General features: G+C 37.5%; 1 protein-coding gene across 2 annotated transcripts in view; it reads right to left on the minus strand.

The window, feature by feature from the left end:
* GOLT1A (golgi transport 1A) overlaps positions 1 to 23,583 on the minus strand; it is a 53,185-nt gene that overhangs the window by 27,721 nt on the left and 1,881 nt on the right. For both annotated transcript variants that reach the window (XM_044076074.1, XM_044076076.1), the window contains exon 2: positions 21,750 to 21,841. In XM_044076074.1, coding sequence (XP_043932009.1) covers positions 21,750 to 21,841 — 92 coding nt within the window. The remainder of the gene's footprint in view (positions 1 to 21,749; positions 21,842 to 23,583) is intronic.

Below are 23,583 nucleotides of genomic sequence, written 5' to 3' on the forward strand. Positions count from 1 at the left end.
CCTTTGTTGTACTTTGTATTAAAGGTAGCAGTTTATGCAGTTTTTGCTAAAAAACTATTGGAATGTTTTAATCAATGTTGTCTTTCTGATTCAGAATGGAGGGGCGCCATATTATAATGATCAATATTGGTAGTGTGATACAGAGGTGAATGGCTGCCATTTACACAGTGGATGTTAGACCCTTATAGGAGGAACAACACTGCAGTAGTGAGGAGAAACGAGATGCACCCAGAAAACAAGGGGTTAAGCTTTTCTCATGCCTTCCTCTAATTCCGCACTAAATGAAAAGTAATTTCTGCTATGCTGAATGATTCAACATAACAGTATTGCTAATATACTGTACTCAACAGAGAGTTCATGTGGAGGGAAAATGTTGAGATGCAGTCTTCGTTTTTTGAATTAGTTAGCCTGAATGAGTATTCAGATGAAATGTACTGAAAATATATTTCTGTTGTAGCTGTATATCTTGAGGTATAGCTGTTGCATCTGTTACCCATATTTCCTGTAATGAATTGCTGTTGATAAATAACAAAATGTACTACTTGGGCTCTTCAGATAATTGAATTTGGAAATATAATTACTGTGTATGTTTTGTGTTATATAACATAGAAAAAACATCAGCATGATTTTTTTTAAATTAAAATAATTTATCCGGATAAATTAAGAAGCATGTAATATCTCAGCAGAGCTTGTTGAGTGAACATTGGAATAACTTTGTTTCTCAGTTTATGAGATGTTCTGACATACAGTCTAGATATATGTCTGTATGTGTACAGACACATATATATGTATATATATATCTATGGGAGTCTGGCATTTGGTCAAAATGTTAGGTGCTTAACTTCTGTTTAATCCACCACATTTGGTCAACAACAGCAGATGGTCAAAAGGTGCGCTAGAGCGACAATCCATAGGTAGGAGAATATTCCTTTTTCCCAAGGATTATGTGATGTTGGAGTTAGTATGTGTAATTAGTAGAAGGTGTGGGGGGTGCAGGGATCTTGCCCCCCTCCCCGGTGCAAAAAAAACAATGTTATTTATTATTTTTTTAAATTTGTATGCAGTGAGGTTCTTTCTTGGTGCTTCCATGGTAATATGTCATCATCTGTATTGTCAACCTTTTGTGGTCGACATTCTTGCTGTCGACCTTGTTGATTTGTCAACCACAGTATGTGTACATATATATAATAGAAACTATAAATGTGTGTGTGTGTGTGTGTGTGTGTGTGTGTGTGTGTGTGTGTGTGTGTGTGTGTGTGTGTGTGTGTGTGTGTGTGTGTGCCTGTATGATGCAAGAGTACTGTCACCATAACAGTAGAGATTTTAATGGTGTATTCTTGCAAAAGGTATTGTATTATGGTTGGGATAAAGATACTGACAGACATCAGTCTTCCAGCTAGATCTTTGTGATGAGGTGTGCCACATAGAAGGATTTCCTGACTACTGTGGCAATGTGGTTATCAAAGGAGAGACTACTGTCCACCTGTGTCCCGAGGTCTTTTATCACACTTTCAGTGTTTAGTGAGCTACTGCCTATGTGGTAGTTCATGGGTACAGAGTTTTTCCCAAAGGGAATGACAGTAAACTTCTGGGCATTGAGCTTGAGGCCATGACTTGACACCAAGCATCTGTCTCTGTGAGGCCCTTTTGTAGAATGTCTACATCATTAGGTGATTCTATTATGGCTCCCAGTTTGCAGTCATCTGCAACTTTGTTAGCCAAAGACCTTCTGTGTTAGCCTGCACTTCAGAGAAGTAGATTCCGAACAGGAGAGGACCCAGGACCGAACTCTGTGGTACTCCACTCATCACTGGTCTGAAGTCAGACTTGGAGTCGGCTACTTTTACTGTGTGGGTTCTGTCAGTAAGCCAGTTGGCCACCCATCTTATGCCGTAGGAATTTATGCCCAGTTTAGTGAGTTTATCTATAATTCCAAATTGGGGGATGGTATTGAAAGTCTTGCCAAGGTCAAGATAAGCTGTGTGCACTACCTTGCCCTCGTCTACAGCTCTAGTGACTGCTTCAAAGAAGTCAATCAGGTTTAGTAGACATGATCTACCTTTTACAAACCCAAACTGAGTGTGGTCCAGGGTTTGGAGGTTACCTATGTCTTTGTTTATAAGCTCCAAGATGATACATTCCATGGCCTTGCAGACTAGGCTTGTCAGGCTAATGGGGCAGTAGTTTCCTGGGTCCATGGTGGTGCCACTTTTGTGGTGTGGGATAACTGTTGCTGTGTGCCATTCAGTAGGCACATAACCTGAGGTGAGGCTATGTTTGCACATTGTACTTAGGTGGGGTGCCAGTTCGTTCTGTAGTTCGTACAGTACGCAGCCTGGGATGTTGTCCGGTCCCATGGATGCTGTGTTCTTGGCTTTGGAGAGTGCAGTCTTTACTTGTTCATCTGTGATTACAGGGGCTTTGCATTCTTTTAGTATTAAGATGGGCCCTTTGGAGGGTGAGAGGGGGGGTAAAGTTAGCACTGAACCTATCTGCCAGGATGTTGGCAATATCAGTTGATTCTGTATATTTAGTGCCATTGTGCTGCAGCTCAGAGCAGATCTGAGTGTTGCCATTGAGATTCTTGACATAGCTGTAGAATGCTTTGTAGTTGTCTTTGGAATCTGTGGCAATTTTATTTTCATAACTGACTTTGGAGAATTTTATGAGGGATCTCAGCTTCTTGCTGAGGCTGACCAGGGAGTTCCTCCAGTCTTGGGATTTTACTCTTTTTTTTAACAGCTTCTTCCTTCTGTTGTAGAGTTTGTTTATGGCAGTGGACCACCAGATTGGCTTCCTTTTTTTGGAGGATAGTGTCTTGGTTCTGTTGGTGATGGCACGATGCATGCACTCGTGTATGTGCTTATACAGTGCATTTGTGTAAGATTCAGCAGTCGTACCTCTATTTTCCGTCTGCATGGGTGTCATGAAGTTTGGCACTTCTGTCTTAAGAAGCATGAAGTTGGCTTTGGAGTAGTTTTTGATGGCGGTTTCCTTAATGGCGGGTGGGGGTGAGATATGGATGTTTAGGTTGATTAGCTTGTGGTCGGATCTGACCAGCGAGGTGTTGACCTCTGGTGTGGAACACCAGTTACCCATATTGGTAATGACCAGGTCCAGGATATTGATGCTCCTGGTGGGGGTGTGGACAAGCTGATCCAAGGCATTGGAATTTATGAATTCCAGAAAATGTTGAGCTAATCAGTTGGTACATGAGTAGTTTTCCCAGTTGATGGTGGAGTAGTTGAAATCGCTCATAATTAAGGTATTGGGTTGTACCTTAATATTTTCCAGTATCTTAAGAAATGAAGAGTGGGAATCCTGGGGCATGGTGGTGGATCTGTAACAAGCTACAACCTGGATTGCAGTCTTGCCCAGTATTAGTTGCACTTGGATAATTTCAGATGCATTATGTTGCGCAACTAGCCTGGAGGTGTGGATATCCTTAATGAATATGGACACGCCTCTGCCTTTAGTGTTTCAGTCCAGGTTAGGTGGCCAAAAGGTGTGGTATGAATTATAGCATGGTAATGCAGGGGTGCTCTCTGGAGCCTTGAACCAGGTCTCTGTCACTGCACAGATGTCAATGTTCTCCATTTTAAAGAATGCCTCAAGTGAGTGCATTTTGAGGTTTAAACTTCTAGCACTGAGTAGCATTACCCTCAGAGATTGCTTGCTTGTACCTGTTAAGGTGGTGAATTTAGCATTTGAACCTTGCCTAAAAAGGCACTGTGGGGTGGCAAGAGCCTTAGCCAATATCCGGAATCCCAGGGGTGACAGGTGCAGGCCCTCTCTGGCAAAGCATCCTGGTCTGTCACCCATGTCATCCCAGGCAGACAGATACTGGTTCCCCTTAGAATTACACCAGAAGCTTAGCCACTATATTTAGTGGGAAATACTCACATCAAGGCAGCCCTGACAGTAGCATTTATAGCTACTGTGCCTCTTATAATAAAATACCTTTGAGCCAATAATGCTTTGGATTTCTGCAGTACTTCTATCCTATTTTTATTTCAAGTTTGCTTACTGATGAGCCTACTGTAACCAAATTGTCAAGACCTACCCATAGCAACCATAAACGAACTACAGAAGTATCTGGGCTGCAGCTAGTGGTCACGGTCCCTCCCACTATTCACTTGGTCATCTAGTTGTAAATCACAGCACTCTGGGACCCTACATGTTGCATGAATGTTCATATGCAGTAGTACTTTCAACCTCCATTTTTGACCTTCAGGAGCGAATGCATAGATGTTGCCTTGTTCCATTAAGGAAGTGCCACAAAAATACCATATTTCCCAGCATCCTCAAGTAAACATTGAAAAGCAATAACCCATTAAGTGGAGCCTTAATAAAGTTCTCAACCCTTAGCTAGTGATCCTACTACACATTAGCATGAAAGACAAGTGTTATAACATGCCATCAGCAATTCTCACTGCAAGTGACAGAATCAATATCACTTTAGACTACTTTTCATTTCATATTCTCATTTAGTTTAACTACACATTTAACTCATCTGTTAATTTCATTTTGAAAACTATAAATTACTATGCAAATTCCCATGGCATCACTGTTTTTCAAGGAGCAATTACAAACTTTCTGTTTTTATCATTTTGTTGTAATACACTTACTGAGCTTTGACCCATCTTTCTTACAGCTGCTAATTACAGCATTTGAAGGGTAGAGAGTGGGGCAGTTTGAAACAAGGATGCATTAGGAAAACAAATGCTACAGTGTAGATGGCATTCAAGAATAAAAGGTTAGATAGACAGGGATCCACCTCCAAGCTAACAGAGTGAACTAATCATGCTGTTGTCAGACCTGCACAAAGAGCACCACATAAATATCTGAATAGTCCATTTAAGGAAGGAGGCAGCATTTTAATGTTAACAAAAAAGTACAGTTGTGTAAAATCTTACCATACAGTAGATGTCCTTGCCTTTACCACTGCAGTATTCATTTCTATATGGGATTCCCTGCCATGACGCCCATCGTCCAGCCAGTCAACCAACGTCTATATTGCTTTAAGGTATGCTGAATGTCACCTACACACTCTTCATGTAACATGGGGCATGAAGGTGACTTTCATGCATACCATCCTCAGAACTGATTGTCCCAGTAGGAACAGCAGTCCAAGGAAAACCAAAGAGCACCTGCATATCCAGGAAGGAAAAATAAGACTAGGGGGATGGAGGGAGTGAGTGCATACTGCAGCGGTGAAAGCAAGGAAATCTAAGTTATGGTAAGATTTTAAAGAACTGTACTATGTCCTTATATTCACCACTGCTGCAGTATTCATTACTATACGGGAGAGTGGCAAAGCTCAAGAAGAAACTTGGGAGGAGGAAGCAGCAGTAGAGCCCTCTAAGAAGCCATGAAGAATGACATTAACAAAACCAGCTCTAGCTCTGGAGATACATCCAGTTTGTAATGTTTGGTAAAAGCATGCACAGAAGTCCAGGTAGCTGCTTCAAGAATAGAATTAGTGTCTGAACCCTTGAAAAAAGCACCAGAATAAACCACAGCTCTAGTAGAATGAGCCTTTACAGAAGAAGGAAGGCCCTCACCATGAAAAATGTAACAAAAGGAAATAGCCTTAGAAATCCAAGTAAAAATAGTTTGCTTGGAAACAGCAAATCCTAAAGACCTAGGATGAAAGGAAACAAATAACTGATCAGATTTTCTGATAGCTTTAGTCTTATCCAAATAAAATCTGAACCGTCTATGCATGTCTAAGGTGTGCAGCACCCTCTCACTGTCAGATTGCAGAGAGGGGAAAAAAGTAGGCAAATTAATTGATTGATTAAGTGACAACTCATTAACCACCTTTGGCATAAAAGAAGGATTAGTATGCAAGGACAGCCTGTCCTCATGAAATATCAAAAAAGGTGGAAAAGCCATAAGGGCTTGCAACTCAGACACCCATCTGGCAGAAGTAAGAGCTACCAAAAGAACTGTCTTCCAGGAACAATATTGCAAGGAAGCTGAAAAAGTAGGCTCAAAAGGAGCTTGAGTCAGTTTCTCCAGAATTAAATTAAGATCCCAGGGAGGAGGAACAGGCTTCCTGGAAGGTCTAATATTAAGGACGCCTTTAAGAAATTACTTAGCCTCAAATCTAGAAGCTAATGGGGGAGTTAAAGGCAGACAAGCAGAACAGAGCTGGTAAGTGGGCCTTAATAGGAGAATAGGCCAAACCAGTATTGAGCAACTTATACAAATAAGAGAGAACCAAAGGAATATCCACAATAAGTGGGTCCAGGTCACGAGAAAGACACCAAATAGAAAACCTCTTCCATTTAGATAAGTAGGATTTCCTAGTAGTAGCTTTCCTGGCTTCCTGCAGGACCTGCAGCATGTCCTCAGAAAAAAAGTGTCTATGAAGGATCGAAACCCTATCACCCACAGTATCAGTTGAAGTGTGGACAGGTGGGGATGGATGAGGGATCCCTTGTCTTGTGTGAGTACATCCACCCTGTGAGGTAACTTGTGATGATTGCCCTTGTCTAGATGCAGAACTAGAGGGAACCAGTGCTATTGCAGCCAAAAGGGAGTCACCAACAAGATTTTGGGAAATCCCATTGAATCTTGAATAGTACTCTTGTAATGAGTGGAAGGGTAGGGAATGCATAAAGACACATCCCCTTCCAAGAAAATGAGAGGGTGTCCACCTTCCATACCAGGGGACCTGGGACTCTGGCACAAAACAGAAGAAGTTGTCTGTTCAGAGGGGAGGTAAAGATATCAACCTGAGGAGTATCCACTGGTGAACAATTCCCAGAAACACATCCCTGTGAAGCATTAATTCGTGGGATTGAATGAAGGACCTGCTCAGAGTGTCTGCCACAATGTTGTGATCTAAAGGAATATAAACTGCCTGAAGAGTCACTTGATATTTGATAGGCAGAGCCCATACCAGAAGTGCCAGCTGTCAAAGAAGGTAAGATATTTCTCTCCCCATTTGTTGATATACCACATAACTGTGGTATTGTCTGTGAATACCTTGAGAGGCCCTGGAGAGAAAAGAGTATGAAAGGCCAGCATAAGAGCTCTCATGTCTTTGACAGTGATGTGCTCCTTCTGCTGATGAGGCAACCAACCTCCTTGAACCTTCAGGGAGCCAAATGTTGACCTCCATCCCACATCTGAAGCATCTGTGAACAGACCCTGAGAGGGAAGAGGAGGATGAAAAGGGAGCCCTGAATTCAGAGACGACTGCTGAATCCAACACAGAAGTTCCTTCTTGAGACAATGGAGAAGAGGAACTGTGAAGTCTAGAGGCTGCACATGTTGAAGCCACACTGACTTCAGAAACCACTGGAACTTCCTCATGTGATGTCTGGCTAGAGTAAACATCAGAATGGTTGAAGCCATGAACCCCAGAGCTCTGAGAAACTCCCTGGCTGTAATGGACCCTAGGGGAAGAGGAGTTTAAAAGTAGGAAATGAGGCAGGGATGCTATCATTGGCACTGTCTGAATCCTGCAACCCAAAAAGACATGATCCTGAGAAGGAGTCAGGGATTACTTTTTGAAGTTTATTGTAAACCCCAAACTTCGAAGAAGAGAAATGGTAAAAATGAGGATTTTGCAAAAGGACTTCTTAAGAGGATGCCTGAATCAGCAGGTCATCCAAGTAAGGAAATATTTGGATCCCTTGAAGCCTGCAAAAAGCAATCACAAAAGCAATGCATTTGGTGAAAATCCTTGGGGCAGTAGAAAGCCCAAAGGACAAAGCACAGAACTGAAAATGACAAGAAGCAACAGAGAAATGCAAAAACCTCCAGAAAATATGATGGATCGGAATATGAAGATAGGCATCCTTGAGATCTAGAGACACCAGAAAGGCCTGAGGTAGCAAGAGAGGAAAAAGGGTCTGAAGGGTCAACATCCAAAAGGAGGGCACCTTCAGAGAGGTGTTTAGATGAGAGAGGTCTAAAATTGGTCTCCGAGTACCCTCTTTTCTTGGCACATCTTAAATAGTACATTGAGACAAGAGAGCTCAAAGAACCTCTGGGAAAAAAGGAAGTTGTTCCCAAGGAGGCTGAGGAATGTCCATAAAAGGAGAACAGGAATTCCACACCATGAAGTATCCCTGACAAATGATTGACAGAACCCAAGAATCCTGGGTGATTTGAAACCAACTAGGAAGAGAAAGACAAAGGTGAAGAAAAAGAGGAATGCAGTTGGAAACAGGTGGATAGTCAGACAGCACCTGGTGTGTCAGGAATGGAAGACTTGAGACTTGGTCTTAGCAGGAGGAGCCTGTTTATGACCCTTTTTACCTTTAGCAGGAGGGAGAGATTGACTACGAACAAAGGTTGGCTTAGAAGGGTAGTTTCTCCAAAATTTAAGCACAAGAGAAACAAAGACATGTTTAAGCTCCTGTAAGGCCTTTCATTTGTCCTGAAGAGACTTAAACAAGCTAGCAGCCTCTTCCCCAAACAAAAGTTTAGTATCCAGAAGAGCATCCAGTATCTTGCCCTTAATATCATTAGGTAAAGGCTGAAGTCTAAGCCAAGCACACCTCCTCAGTACTGAACCAAAAGCAGCAGCCCTAGAAGAAGCATCCACTGCATCATAACTACATCTGATAGAATAACAAACTACTTGAGAGGAAGTCCCTAACAAGGAAAGAGCAGAAGATTTACTCTCAGAGTCTGGAAGAGCAGAAAAAAAGCTGATAAGCCTGAGAAAGAAGAGCCAACACATATCTAGAAATATGAGTCTGATAATTAATAGCTCTAAAAGCTATGGTAGCAGTAGTATAAACCTTCTTATCCAGGCTGTCCATTGTTCTGTGGTCCTTGTCAGAAAGCAGTAACTTGGACAAAGGAAGCAACTGAGATGGCTTATCAGAGGATACAGACACCACAGGGGGTCAGCAGCAGGACATTTGAACAAAAAGAAACATTCCTCAGGCACCCTATAAAACCTTTCAAACTTTCTGGGAGCAGGGGGCAGAGAATAAGGCACTTTAGAAGCATTAGAGTAAACATGTAGTAAAGCAGGCAAGACAGGAGGAACAGCTGCAGGTTTAGGAGATTCCATATGCAGTAACTCATATAACCTCTTATGGATATCAGAAAACTGGGCACAATCCCACTTAAAAAAATCAGTCATACTAGAGATTTCCTCAGAAGGAGTATCTAGACTATTAGATTGCTCCTCCTCAGACTCATAGTCTAAAGGAGAAGGAATCTGTGTAGAACAAGTAAGGGATTCTTCATCAGAATCCAACTCTTCCTCAGAAGAATGTAATTTCCTGGACCTTTAAGATAAAGAAGAAGACCTTAATGACAGTAAAGCATTAAATAACCCCTGAGTAAAGGCCTGCCACTCACTTTGTGGATCCCTGGGAGCAGAAGAAACGTCTAGTTTTTTTGTTTCTTTTTTAAGGGGACATCTATCCTAGAAAACTGAGATGGCCCTGACTCAGGCAGCATTCCACAACCATATTTGTAACTTCTTCCCTAAGAAAAAAACTGCAAAACCCCCCTATACACTTTGGAAACAATCAACCATGGTTCTCCCTGAACACCTGAAATGGATGCCTACAAAGCCTTGTCGACATGCTGCCTGCCATATCCTCACTGGCCTCCAACCCAGATGTGGCAGAGGAATCTGACAACAAAACCAGGCGAGTCTCTGGGTTTGTAATAACCTCGGAAGAAACCCCTGGCAGAGGCTGGACAGCAGAAAATTCCGGTCTTACCTTTTTCACCTTCTTCTTCTTCCCTGACAGCTGAGCTGACCCTCAGGGCAGTAAGATCCATTCATAGTGTCTTTAGCAAGCACCTCAAGGCGCTGGTTCTCAAGATACAATGAAAGGGAAGAAAGCCGACTACAAAGGATATTCAGGACAAATACCTGACAAACAGAACAAGAGCTAAAGTTGTGAGAAGCTCCTAGGGAAAAAAGGCACTTATCATGGCAGTCTTTATGGGGAATCTGTTTCCCACACTGGCATTTATCCTTCCTGGATGACATTAACCCCCCCTTCCGAAACAGCACAAAAAAATTAATAAAAGAGCAAAATCCCCAACTGGGTACTTATCTGCAATGGTGAGGACTTCAGCAAACAGGAGAAATCACAGGGGTTCCAATAAACAGAAATAAAAAATGGCAAAAAACAGACAGAGACAAACAGACCGATGGTTAAAAAACAGTGTTCGCACTGGCGACAAAGAAGTTCTGAGGATGGTATACCTGAATGTCACCTTTATGCCCTACACTACATGAGGAGTGTGTAGGTGATGTTCAGCATAACTTTAAGCAACAGTAGACTTTGGTAGACTGGCTGGACAGTGGGCTTCATGGCAGGGAATCCCATATAGTAATGAATACTGCAGTGGTGAATGTAAGGACATCTTCTAGCACAACACTTGGGAAACATTGACAGAACCCTAAGGCTGTGCAGAGCTATGGATGAAAATAACTTGTGTGGAGAATGTGCTGGATGTTCACATAACAGCCTCACAAGCATTCAGTTCAGATATATTACTGTAAAAAAGACTACACTATCAGACACTAGTCTGACAGAGTGTGCACCCTTAACTCCCCAGCAATATTCTCATTTTATTTGTCACAACAAAAGTTAATGCAGATAGCTAACCACTTGTGAGTTGTTTTGGTGACTGGACCCCCCTTTCCATGTTTCTTTTTTTAAGGAAATAAGCAGTTGATTAATCTTCCTAGTAGGTTTGGTGCTCCTTCTGAAATACTGTTGACTTGTGCATATCAGTGTTGTACAATTGTTTTTCCTTCAGGTTCTTATGAAATAAGACAGGCAGCTGAATAAAAGTCTTACCTCTGAAATTACTGTAGGGATAATGGAGGGGTATGTCAATATTCAGATGACCATCCGTTTTCTCTACAGAGATTTTTTATTTTAAAGAAAGCTAAAATACCAAATAGTAGAAAATGCATCTTTGCAAAACTCTGTATGGCTCTTCACATAACAATGCTTGCAGCTTAGAAATTCTCTTTGTTTTGGTGACTGTGCTAAGGTGTTTTCCAAGAGAAATTGTTGGTCTAAAGCAATGGCAGACTTAGAGGTTAAAAGAGAGACCTTTTCATGTGCAAAATTTAAAGTACCGTGTAGGTGCTACTGGATGTCTGGATGTCTAAATTAAAAAAAAAAAAAAACAACTTACTGTTTTACAAGTCAGCTGAGAAGCAATAACTATAGAAATGGGCAGAGAAGTCAAAATAGCAGAGAAGTATACATGATAAATGAACAGGCCAGGCCAGTATTGAACATATAGAAGTATTCTAGAATCTAAGAAACCAAGTAAGCAGCAGGATCCATCATTTTCTTTTCAGACCAGTGAGAAAAAAAAAATGATTAGTTTAAGGAGGTATCATTTTTCTACTAACTGGTATTTTAGTTTTCTTCAAAATTGATAACACCTATAAAGAAAAAAAAGATGGTCATCTGAAATTAAACAATTCTTCATACTTAAAGGACAACAATAGGATTCTATTATTAAATGCCCAACTTCTCTGTCCTTTTTCTCCTAGTTTACTTGCCCTGCTATGAATAAACAACAATACAGCATGTAAAATATTTTAAATCGACTGTTTTTCTCCACTAGAACAGTACCTTACTGTACTGTGGTGGTTTCACTTTCAAAAAACTTTTGTCCCGCCCTGGAAAAGCTTGCTGCAGTCTCCAATTCCCTGATGTCATCAAGGCCAATGAATACAGGTAGTTTTCTAGCCAATTCCTTCCCCACATTGACATACCATTTGCATCCTAAAAACCCACCTATGCTGTGATGTCACAGCTCCCAGGTCCTTTCCCTACCCATACAGAAAGTAAAGCCTAGAACAAAGAAACAGTATGAATCAGGTCTTCTGCTGTGAGCTGTCAATCACAGCAGGTAACAGCTCAAATTACCTTTAGCACTTTGACAGCTAGAGAAGTTAGGTGTGAAGGGGGATGGGAGATGAGTTCAAGAAGTACACTTCAGGCTTCACAAAAGACTGCAATTTAGCCATTCTAAAAAGAAGCAGCAGTAAAAAGCACTTTGAGAGTCTGCTCTGTGGCATTTGCACTGTTTTTGTTTTAAATAGTCATTGAACAGCATGAAATATTACTTAAAACTAACTGACTGAAAGACAGTAGTGTGTGCATGTAAAATCAATGCAATGACAGTAGTTTTAGGAAGCAAGAGGCCTGTGTGATGTAATATTTTTACAGACAAGCACTGCATCGTGGGATACCTAAAGGCAGACTAAACAATCAGGATCACTTCAAGATGCTAGACCCCATGTGGTCTGACTCAGAAATTACATATAAAAATATTTAAAAACCTGTAAATAGTCCCAGAGTGGTGTTAAAATGTAGGATACAGCACCAAATCATGATGAAATAAGCATGTATTTTGAGTCTGTGGGTGCAATTCTCCTTTAAATTCAAGACTTGGGATCTGGATGCAAAACTATGTCTTGTTGTTATGACAAGGCTAGATTGTGTAGATATGGGTTTAATGGAGGAACTATCTGCAAATAGGGTAGCAGTATAACCAAGGCTCTCTGAGACAATTTGGAGCTACAAGAATTAAAGTTTTTTTTTTGCATTTAACAGCACTCTAGGGATTAGTATAGTTGCTGGAAAGATATACATTAGGACTTGACTTAAACTGAAAAGGCATTGATATGCATAGCTTGCACTTGAAAAAGCAGAGAGTAGAGTAGAGTAGAGCAGAAGAAGCTGGGATTCCAATAAGTAGTAAAAGGGTCCACACTGCTTAACCACCGTAACGCTTTGCAGGCTTGGTATGATTACTTGGGAATCTGCTATTGAAATGAATCTTATTCCCCAAGTGATTTGCATTCTAAGCAAATAGTTTGAATTTATCAATGTACCAAATCATTGTTATGTTGTCTGTCACAGTCTACAGAATCTCTGGTTTTACAGTAGAATGAGAGACTATTAGAACTATGTAGACATTTAACCTCTCTTTGTTGTTAATTTGGGTCTATATCATAAGCTCAAAAGCTTAAAAGAGCGAACGCTCATGTATTGAGTTGTAAATAGCGAAACACTAAATAACGAAACCATGGAACAGCAATTTTTTTTCCCAGGGAAAAGAAATCACTTGGCCGTTTTTGGGACTTTGCCATTTCCTCCACCGTGGTGTGATCTAGCAGTTGGTATATTTAAGTAGGGGGGTGTTTTGTTTTGTTTTGCGGAGCAGCAATTTTTTCCCTGGGAAAAAAATCGATGTTACATGGTTTCGCTATTTAGTGGTTTCAATGTTTACAGTTGGATAAACAAGCGTTTGCTCTTTTAAGCTTTTGAGCTTATAATATAGACCCATTCATTTATGTCTTGCAACCCTGAGTGCTTACATGCTGAATAAAAGAACACTACAACTGCAGGAAGAGAGTAAATATTGAACATCACTTTTCTCCTTAAAACTTCTTTTTTTTTTTTTGCAGGGGAAGCCCCCACATACCCCAAACTCTTATACACTAACTTTGAGATCATCACAGCTCTGAGAAATGGGAATATTCTGAGAAATGGTAATTTTATGGCCATTCAGTCTCAGCATTCAGAACTCGCTAAAGTCAGCCCTGACATTTCAAACAGTTACCAGAATGACCAGTATTTAATCTTCTTTGTATTCTACATGTTATTTGTAGAAAAAAAGTACTTTTGTTTGCAGAAAAAAAATATGAAATTGATATTAGAAACTTACAAGATCAAAAATCAATGAAGCAGTTTACACTTTCGCAAAAGAATAATCTGTCTTATTATATTTAATTTTGAATGCAACCTGTTAGAAACTATGTTTTTAAATAAAGGTTATCCTTCTTATTTAATAATGGCCATCAAAAACGAGGCCATTCATAAAAGAACCACTGGGTTCTTTATTCCGTTATTGTCAAGGCAGGAAACACCATTGATTGGGAATTTAATTGATAATTCAAGTCCCCAAATTAATGAGGTTAATGTACAGGAACATGGCCTAGTAGAGCAAAATAAAATATACCACACAAGTTTTCTCTGTACTTATTCTTTGGATTATGTTCATATCAGAGAGGTGGTATATAAAAATTGGACTATTATTAAAGGCAATGAAATGTTAGTAAAAGCCTTGGGGTTTAAACCAAAAATAACTTACAGGAGAGGACAAAATCTAAAGTCCCTTTTGGAAAAGAAGAATATTCCATGCCAAAATAAAAATGTAATGTTTAAATGTGGGGCGTGTCCCCAATGTAAACATATAACTGTTGGTAATCAATTGAGTATTAACAATAAAATGTACAAATTGAATTTTAAATACAATTGTGAAACTACAGCAGTTATATATGTGGCATTGTGTAACGAATGCAATGCATTCTACATTGGGAAGATGGAAAGGAAATTGAAACAACGGATATATGAACATTATTATGCCATTAGTAAAAATGACATTAATAATGCACTTGCCAAGCATGTTATGAATCACCCCAACCATAGGTTTAAATTTGCTATTTTGCAACAAAGAACACCAGGTATTAGAGGGGGACCGTGGCAAGTACAATTAGAGATTGACGAGCTAAAATGGCAAATAAGAACAGGGGCTCATACCTTTCCGGACTTGAATGAGAATATATCCATTAAATGTATTTTGAAGTTATTGTCCTTTAAAAGATAATATTTTAGTAATGGGTTAGAATTTATTTTATTTATCCATTATTGATGAAGTTGGGACACACAAGTTATCTTTAGATGAGTTACACATGAATAAATGTTATGCTTATGGTGTCTTGTTATAATAGATTATGGGACTGGTTGTATAACCTAATGTCATGTCTTTGAGAAGCTGTCTTTAACAATAAGTTTAAAAATAAGTTTAAAAATAAGTACATTTAGATTCAAATACTGTAGTTTCTGCATATACATGTGCATATATATAATTTTTATATACATGTATATATAAATAACATTTTAAAATAAATAAATATAGAGTATCATATTTTATTGTTTATATTGGAATAAGGTTTTCTAGATTATGAGTTTTTATTGTAATAACATCTTGGTGTACTCGGTTGTCATTCAATGACATGTAGCTTTAAATTTTTAATTAGGCTGCTTAATTGAGAATGCCTAATTAAATAAAATGAACCTGCTTGCTCATTGTAACTGTTTTGTCTGATGAAGGCTCGGTACTTCCTAGCCGAAAGTGCTCGCAATTAAACAGTTTTAATTTATTTTTCTGTTGGTTGACGGCTTTTATTGTTTCCGCTCAGTTTTTTAATTATTATATAAACTAATGACAAATACCTCCACATTATGAAAACAGATAAGAGCAGAGGTATTGTTTTAATGACTGTATTGATTATACTAAAACACACAATTTACTCAAGCAAGATATAACTGTGTCATGTAATGAACTGATCACAGTTTATAAATATTTAGGTACAGTTTATTTGATCTGCTAATTGATATAGTATATCTAGTAGTATATATAATTGTTTGGTAGTTAAACCTACTTGAATCCCTAGGATATTTGGTATCCCTAAGGTTATTTGAATAGGTTCATAGGTTCATACTAAGCTAACTGCTCTTGTGAGCCACTTTAAGCCTAGCCAATTGTCCCTTGTGAGACTCAAACCCTGCACCTTGTGTTTGTAAGGCAAACACCTTAACCATTAGGCCACCCTCCCAACCACTAAATAATCAGCCCTGCTAAGTCTCGAACCCAGGACCCTGTACACTATAGTCAGAGGAGTGTAACACTACACCATTTGAGTTGTAAGAACTTAAATGATTTACCATTACATCATAGCAACTCAACAGGTGGTTTCAAGATGGAACAGTTAGCCATTTTTATAGTTTTGTTTAAAAGTATTTTAGCTGTGTGTCCAATGTGCCATTAGATTTTTTTAAACGATTTTTAAATGTGGTTCAGTTCTAAATTTGTAAGGGATAGTATTCCATTTTTTATTACATTTACTTTGAATGCTATTATTGGATTTTTGTATTTGGACTATATTTTTGTGTTGGGATGTTAGTTTTCTTTCAGATATGTCTGGTTTTATCAAGTCCACTATATTGGGGCATTTGAATGTTTTAAATAGCATATTATGTGCTACTATGAGTTTTCTGAATATAAGTAGTTGTTTAAGTTGTAACTAATCAAGATCTCTGAGAGATATGCAATGATGTATTCTGTTTACTGCAAATATTGCTATTTTATTGTAGGTTTGTTCCACTTTATTAAGATGGATTGATATTAATGAGAATAGATGATGTATAATAGCAGTCTGGGTGATAAAATCAATGGCAAATATGTGAGCAGGCATGGTCTGTAAGAGACAGTTTGACTATATGTAATAGACCTAGGTTTGTACTGCAGCTTTTTTTGATAAAGTAGTTACTGTGAATGTCACTTGTTAAGTACTGATCCATCAAATCTCCTATTGCCTTTGCATCCGATATATGTTCTATGTATGTGTTGTCAAGTTAAGAGATTTTTAAAATCTTGTCAAATTTCTGGTGTAGTTGGTGGTACAAAGAGAGCAAGCTAAGTTTTGTTGCTTTTTTAGTATTGGTTGTGAATTTGAGACATTCTTCCAGGATACTGAAAGGCATTTGAGTGAATGCTTGAAGTTTTTTGGGTAGCTGAAGCTTAGCTTATTAGAGTGGAATCATTAGCATATTGTATATTATTTGCCTTCCCTACTTGTGTGTACACTTTATTAACAAATATATTGAAAGTGGTAGAAGTACATATCCTTGTGGTACTTGTACTACTGTTTCAGGTAGGGAGGGGGGGTTAAGGTTGGTATAATGTTTAAGGTGTTTACCTCACAGTCACAAGATACAGAGTTGAATTCTCACCTTTAAAAGGTAAATTGGTTAGGTGTAAAATGGCCCTCATGGGCAGCTAGCCTAGTACTTACCAGGGAAGATGAGCAGGAGTCTTTCCAGCATACACCTTATGAGCATTATGTGACATGACTATTAAACCATTTTATAATCGTAGTAGTATTTTAAACATATGTGTATAAAATGATGTTAAACTATAGCAAATGCTTTAGCGAGATCAATGAATAGTGCAGTTATTCATTTGTTTTGGTTTCTATTTTCATTAATGATTATGATAAATTATATTACTGCTGTCTATACTCTCCCTGGCACAGATGGTACCACTTCATAACATCACAAATGTTATTGGACAGATTTGGTAAGAGAATATTTTCCTCTTCCATTTTGGCATATAGAATTCTTAGCTATCAGATTTGCGTGAGGAAGTTTTTTCCGTTTTGTATAGACTGAAAAAATTCTCTATTACACTTTCCTTGAAGGTAGCATTTGTCTGAATTTCACTGTTTCTGACATTTCTTAAGTATTAAAATATGCTTTAAGGTTTGTGTATGATTGTGCAGTTACTTTTTCTAGGGCTACTGTTACTGCTACACTATTGAAGAGAGATGTCTGGATTCGCAATCAACATTTTCTGATGGGGTAAAGTCTGAAATTATAAATTCACTTTAAATAAGGAGGTCTTTTTTGTCGCACCTGTTACTCGGGTCCTCAAACAATGTGATGAGAGACAAAAATTAATATAGGAAATTTCCAAGGTTTTTCAGCACCTTGTCTTTTACAGATTTCTCAGATCCTCTTTTATATCTAAGAAACAAAGCAAACCATCCCTTCCTTCGCGAGCCAAACAAGGAGCCGAAAACAGACGTAAGGAGGGTGAACAACAAGAAACAAGAATCTGTTCCAAAAAGGGACATTCAAATTCTGCATAATGATTATACTAGCATTCTTCCTGCCTCACAGCAAGAGGTTCTCCAGTTCAATCCTCGGCTGGGGTGCCTTCTGTGCGGAGTCTGCATGTCCTCCCTGTGGTCGCGTGGGTTTCCTCCAGATGCTCCGGTTTCCTCCCATATCCCAAAGACATGCTGTAGGTGGATTGAATACTCTAAATTGGCCCTAGGTGAGGTGTGTGTGTGTGCATGTGTGTGCCTTCTATGGAAGTTTGGGTGCCGGGCTGGCAACTCGGCACCGTAAAACTCCACTGCCAATCATGAGCGGACAGGTGATCCGCTGTGGTGACCCCTAACCGGGAAAAGCCAAAAGAAGAAGAAGATATTACTGCTGTTTCTGTACTGCAATGGGGTCTGAAAATATCCTCCTTACACCAGAATAGGTCATTTTTATTTAGGTGAGTTAGTATTTGTTTATGAATATGTTCTGTGACATTTTAGAGAGAGAGGGTGAAATTGCTATATGTCCGTTATTTGCTAGATCTATTGACAGTCCAAGTTTGTGTAGTGGGATGATTTAGCATTGGTTCCATTGTAAGTGTGTGTAGGTTTCCTTGATTGATCTGACTAGTAAGAACACAGGAAATGCAGTTGTGTAAGTGTATGAATTAAAATACTATGTAGGAGTAGGTTATCTGTTATTACTGTGGTTGGTTTCAATTTCATGAGAGTTTTTTTTTCATGCTATCTCTCAGTAAAGGATCTAGAGTAAAAAAGCCATTCATGGTTTTATTCAGTTTATACATTGCTGATAGTTTTATGCTAGAGATTGCTGCTTGTATGAAGTATTTTAAATTTACACGCTGTTATATAATTGTCACCTTCTGACAATGGAGTTGATTGAAATAATCTTCCTGATTTAAGAAGACTGTTTATTGAAGACTAGCATTTTGACGTTGTTTTTATGAATGGCTTGCAATATAGGTTTCCTTATCATTTTTGATAATTAGTTTAACATGATTTTAGTTTATGTGGACTTTTTTGCAAACACTGTATTTTCTAAGCTTCATCTATGTGGTTCATGCCATGCTTAGTTGGTCATATTGGCCATGAAGGAATACTGTATTTAAATTTCTATGAAGTGGGGCTAAAGAATTTGGGATGATTCAAATTGTGGTATTGAAATATTACACAGCATTGCCTATAACATGAATTGTAGTGGTATATAATAGGTAACTAGCTGAAATGTTGGGACCTGCTAGAGCGAGTCCTGAAATGCAGAGAGACTAAATAGCTGAAAATCGGACTTGTATATACCAAGTCGGAGATGCCATTTCATGGACTATTCCTTTTTCTTCAAGGCATGGCGATCTCAGAGTCAGTATGTATAAGTTATTTTAGGGGGGGGGGGCTTACCTCCCACATGACAGGTGGAAGGGGGACTTGCTCCCCACAAAAGGAAATTTTAAGGAGAAGAGCAATTTTCAAGATTCACTGTTCTCCAGGTTTATTGTCTTTTTTTTTTTTGGATTTTAGGCACTATGAGTGCTGACATTTCAGTAGGTAACCATATAATAATATGAAAGTTTTTGTGGGTGCTCAGTTTAAGTAAGCCTAGTAAAATTTCATCTTTTCCAAAAAGTGGAATTTGTAAGTACTTTGAGACTTGTAATGTGTCCTGTCCATTTGATTTTCATTTCTTTTTATATAATGTTATATCCCGGTAGGATAATTTGATCATCTGTAATGCTAGGTTTTGACCATGCTAGCCATGTATGTAAATCCGATAGTTTATTGTTTGTGCTCATGTCAGTTCTTATTTAAATAGAGCTTTATTTCAGATCATACAATAGTACATTTCATATGTTCAACCATCACAGTGTACATTTTACATTATTGCTTATAGTTTATCTTACTTAAACAAATTACAAAAGTATATATATATCACTACAGTTTTCCTCCCTTCACAGTGCATCTGGCTATTTTTTTTATTCCCAGGCCCAATTCCAACTACTGTTGATTTGATGCATTGTTATGCAAGTTACTTTAATTCCCCTTGGTTATTCCTGGACAAAATCTTTTGTTAACCTTCTGGCTGCAGCTGACCCCATTTTTCACATTCCTTCTGGAATCCTTTGCTTGTTTAACCTTGTTTCCTGCCATTTCCATTTTTTTAATCTCATTTCCAGTTTCTACCCAGTTTTATTTGTGATATTTTATCAGATTTCTATAACCTCATTAATATTTTCCTGGACCCCTGAATGCTCAGTTTTGCCACCATTTTAGCATATTATGTTACCTTGTTAACATTGTTCTCTTTTTTTAAGTAGCCTTTTCCTATTATTTTTAGCTCTGACTTGTTAATGGTTGAGTGTTTAAATAGTTCAGAAGTGATATTGCTTTGTATGGGCCCTGGGTTAGGCTTGACATGAAGACATCCTATTTAAATGTATTAGAGGTAGATTGTTTTCGAACTGTTGGATGTGTAAAAGTATTTCAAATCACACCTACCCACTACAGTTTTTCACGTTCTGCAGTGGATTGGGGTGACTATACCCATGCTGCTCTATATTTCCTCCACATAAATTACTCTCCACTTGTTCTCATCTGGTTGTATCAATTTAAGTTATTACCAGCTTGAAGTCCCTCGGTGTTTCTCATCTCTACAAGTAATTTTATTTTCCCTTCCATTCTCTTTATATAAATATGTATATTTATAATAATTGTTGACCTTTCAATGTATGCCACATTTATTAACTTCAGTGTGAGTATATTCTGTTCAGTGTTTTGTTACATTATGATGTATCCTGGCTGAGCTTCCAAATGGTCACTTTTTGATTAGTGTTCTGTCCTGGTAAAACAGTATGAAATAAAACAAGTAAATAAAATGGTGTACTATTTGATGTGTTTAATTTGTTAATTTGGACATTGATTATAATGTATTGTTTGGCATTGTTATTGTCTTTCAGTTGGACCCATTATCTGACTTTTGTCTAGACATTTTCTTTTTACTCCCCAGACCTTAAATCTTAACTGATGACTTGTCTACCTTCGTTCAGTTAGTCTATGTGTTCCTTGGGGATGTAAGCTATGAAGAAAGAAGTTGTCAAATATTACTTTAAATTAAAAATAGCCAAGTTTCTGAAAAATATTGCCATTTCTCTTAGCTTTTTTAACTGGGGGATTCTGCAGCGCAGTAGCCAGTACCACAAGCCATCCCAGGGGTTAATAACAGAAATACATTTATTATAAATGTATTGACATTCATTGTTTCAGTTATCTTTGTTTTGCATTTTTTCCCTTTTGTTCATGTATTTAGATATTTATTACATATACTTCCTCCCTCTCTTCTGATACATATCTCATTTGTTTTATTATGACCCATTAACTTACGACGATGTACACAGTTCCCTGAGGGGCATTACCATGAAGAAGTAATTAATTATACTAGACTTATGGTGTAGCATTATGAAGGCAAATAAATCCATATTCTACATGGTCTTTATACAGAATTAAAATATACAAAACAACCCAAAAACCAGTAAACAAGTACTTGTAAAATAAAGCTTTGGTGTTCCTGAAGGAGAACAAGTTTGTATGGTACTTTTCTCTGCAGTTCCTGCATTTTGAAGTAAACAAATTGTGCAGAAAGTACACTGGTTTGCTTTGGTGTTCTTGAAGGAGAAGAAGTTTGTGTGGTACATTGCTCTGCAATTCCTGCATTTTGAAGTACAGAATTAAAATATGCAGTCACAATTCAGCTCAGTTTTGTTAGTCTGTGGCTTTCAAATCAAATTGTTTTTAGAAATATTATGTTGTGTTGTTAGCTTTGTAATGCATTAAAACACATCGTTAAAATTTGTATTAGAATTTTAGTAGCTTTAGAATTGGACAATGGAAATTAACAAAACTGATGACAAACAGCCAATACAGTATTGTAAAACCAATCATTTTAAAAACAGAGGGAGGTACTACGATGCATTTCTATACACATACATGTACACACATTGATTAATATTAGAAATAAAAAAATAGTACTCACATTTCCAAATGCTAGCAGAACAGAGTCAAAATATAAAAGTATCCCAAACAGGACAAAGAATATCCCAAATCCTGTGATGCCAACTCCAATCTCTGTAATCGGATCAGATAACAAAAGTACTATGTTAGAATGAGGTCAGTAGCTTTCTTGCTTGCATATCTTTTCCAAGAGTGCATTCTTCTGTTAATTTGTTTTAACATTCCTTTTTCTTTCTATGAAATTGAAAGAAAACTGTATGTGCCATATTCCAGAAAGGTATCAAACTATTAAATATTAGTCAAGAATAAAACTAATAAAGTACGAAAAAATGCCACAGCAACCTTGGTCAAGCAGTAAGGAATCCTGAACGCAAGTTTATTATTGTCAAGAGATCAAGCGTTTTCGCCACAAGCCTCTTGTGGCTTCATCAGAGTTAATACATACAAAGAAAGTTTCAAAGACCCGTATCTTAAATACTTATAGACAGGAAATGACATATATAATTAAATCATTATCTAATTTTTAGTTTTATAAAATATAAAACGTTATAAAAACCAACTTAAACTACATATAAAAGTAAATAGAATTATAAAAATGTTTCCTTGGATCTACAAGTAAGTGCACCATACAGACACATACCTAGGGAATTAATTAATTCCCTTAAAATAAATAAAATATATATATATATATATATATATTACACACTAATACACCATACATATCACCATAGACTGTTCAAAAATAAAAAAGGAACACCCTTAAGGTGTATGGCTATCTTTATGGTGTACATAAGTGCAAAAAAATTTATATATATTTGTAATACTAAATGTATAATCTATATTGTTCTATTTAATTATTATTTTATGATTTGGACCAACTTGCCAGTTAAAAAGGCTACATTCATTGTAAATGAACAGATTGTAAAATTAAATATTTAATATATAAAAATATTATAAAAATATTGTAAAAACGACCACTGAAAATTGAGCATTATGAAACAAAATACAAAGCCAAATTTGACAGGAGCGAGTGGGCTTGTTTATCTCAAATAGCTTCTCAATTTAAGGACAGCGGAAATATTGCAATTTTCATTAAGCCCTGGCACTCTAAAGGCATCTAATTTGAGTTGCCATTCTAATTCTAAGTTCTCGAGGAGTAGGGAATAGGGGCCGTGACCGCATTTACGAGCACGATTATGCAATAAGAAAGGGTAATTGCCAAAATGCTTTGGCAAAACATGTCCACTCTTTCCCAGGCCACAGTTTCGAATTTATGGCCATTGATCTTGTACCAACTTCTATTAGAGAAGGCCCCTATTCCCTACTCCTCGAGAACTTAGAATTAGAATGGCAACTCAAATTAGATGCCTTTAGAGTGCCAGGGCTTAATGAAAATTGCAATATTTCTGGAACACAATTCCGTGAAAGCGCTTACATTGGTAAATAAAGCTGTTTTGGTTTTAATCCGTTGAATTGGATTATCTGAGTGTACTCAAGTGAGTGTATTCAAGTGAATTACTATCATTGTTTTTGAAACTGTACCTTCCATACATTTTCGTTTTTGGGGCTGTTTCCTGCATATATCTTGGGACTAGGACTGTTGCTGAGATATATATATATATATATATATATATATATATATATATATATATATATATATATATATATATATATATGTATAGCTTTATATATATATATATATATATATATATATAGCTTTATATATATATATATATATATATATATATATATATATATATATATATATATATATATATATATATATATATAAATATACAGTTATTGAATTTGGAACAACTGCAAGAAGCTCTTTTTGTACTTGTGCATAATGCATT

The sequence above is a fragment of the Protopterus annectens genome, chromosome 7.part0, assembly GCF_019279795.1.
Source record: "Protopterus annectens isolate FY-2018-M chromosome 7.part0, PAN1.0, whole genome shotgun sequence".
NCBI classification, from domain to species: domain Eukaryota; kingdom Metazoa; phylum Chordata; order Ceratodontiformes; family Protopteridae; genus Protopterus; species Protopterus annectens.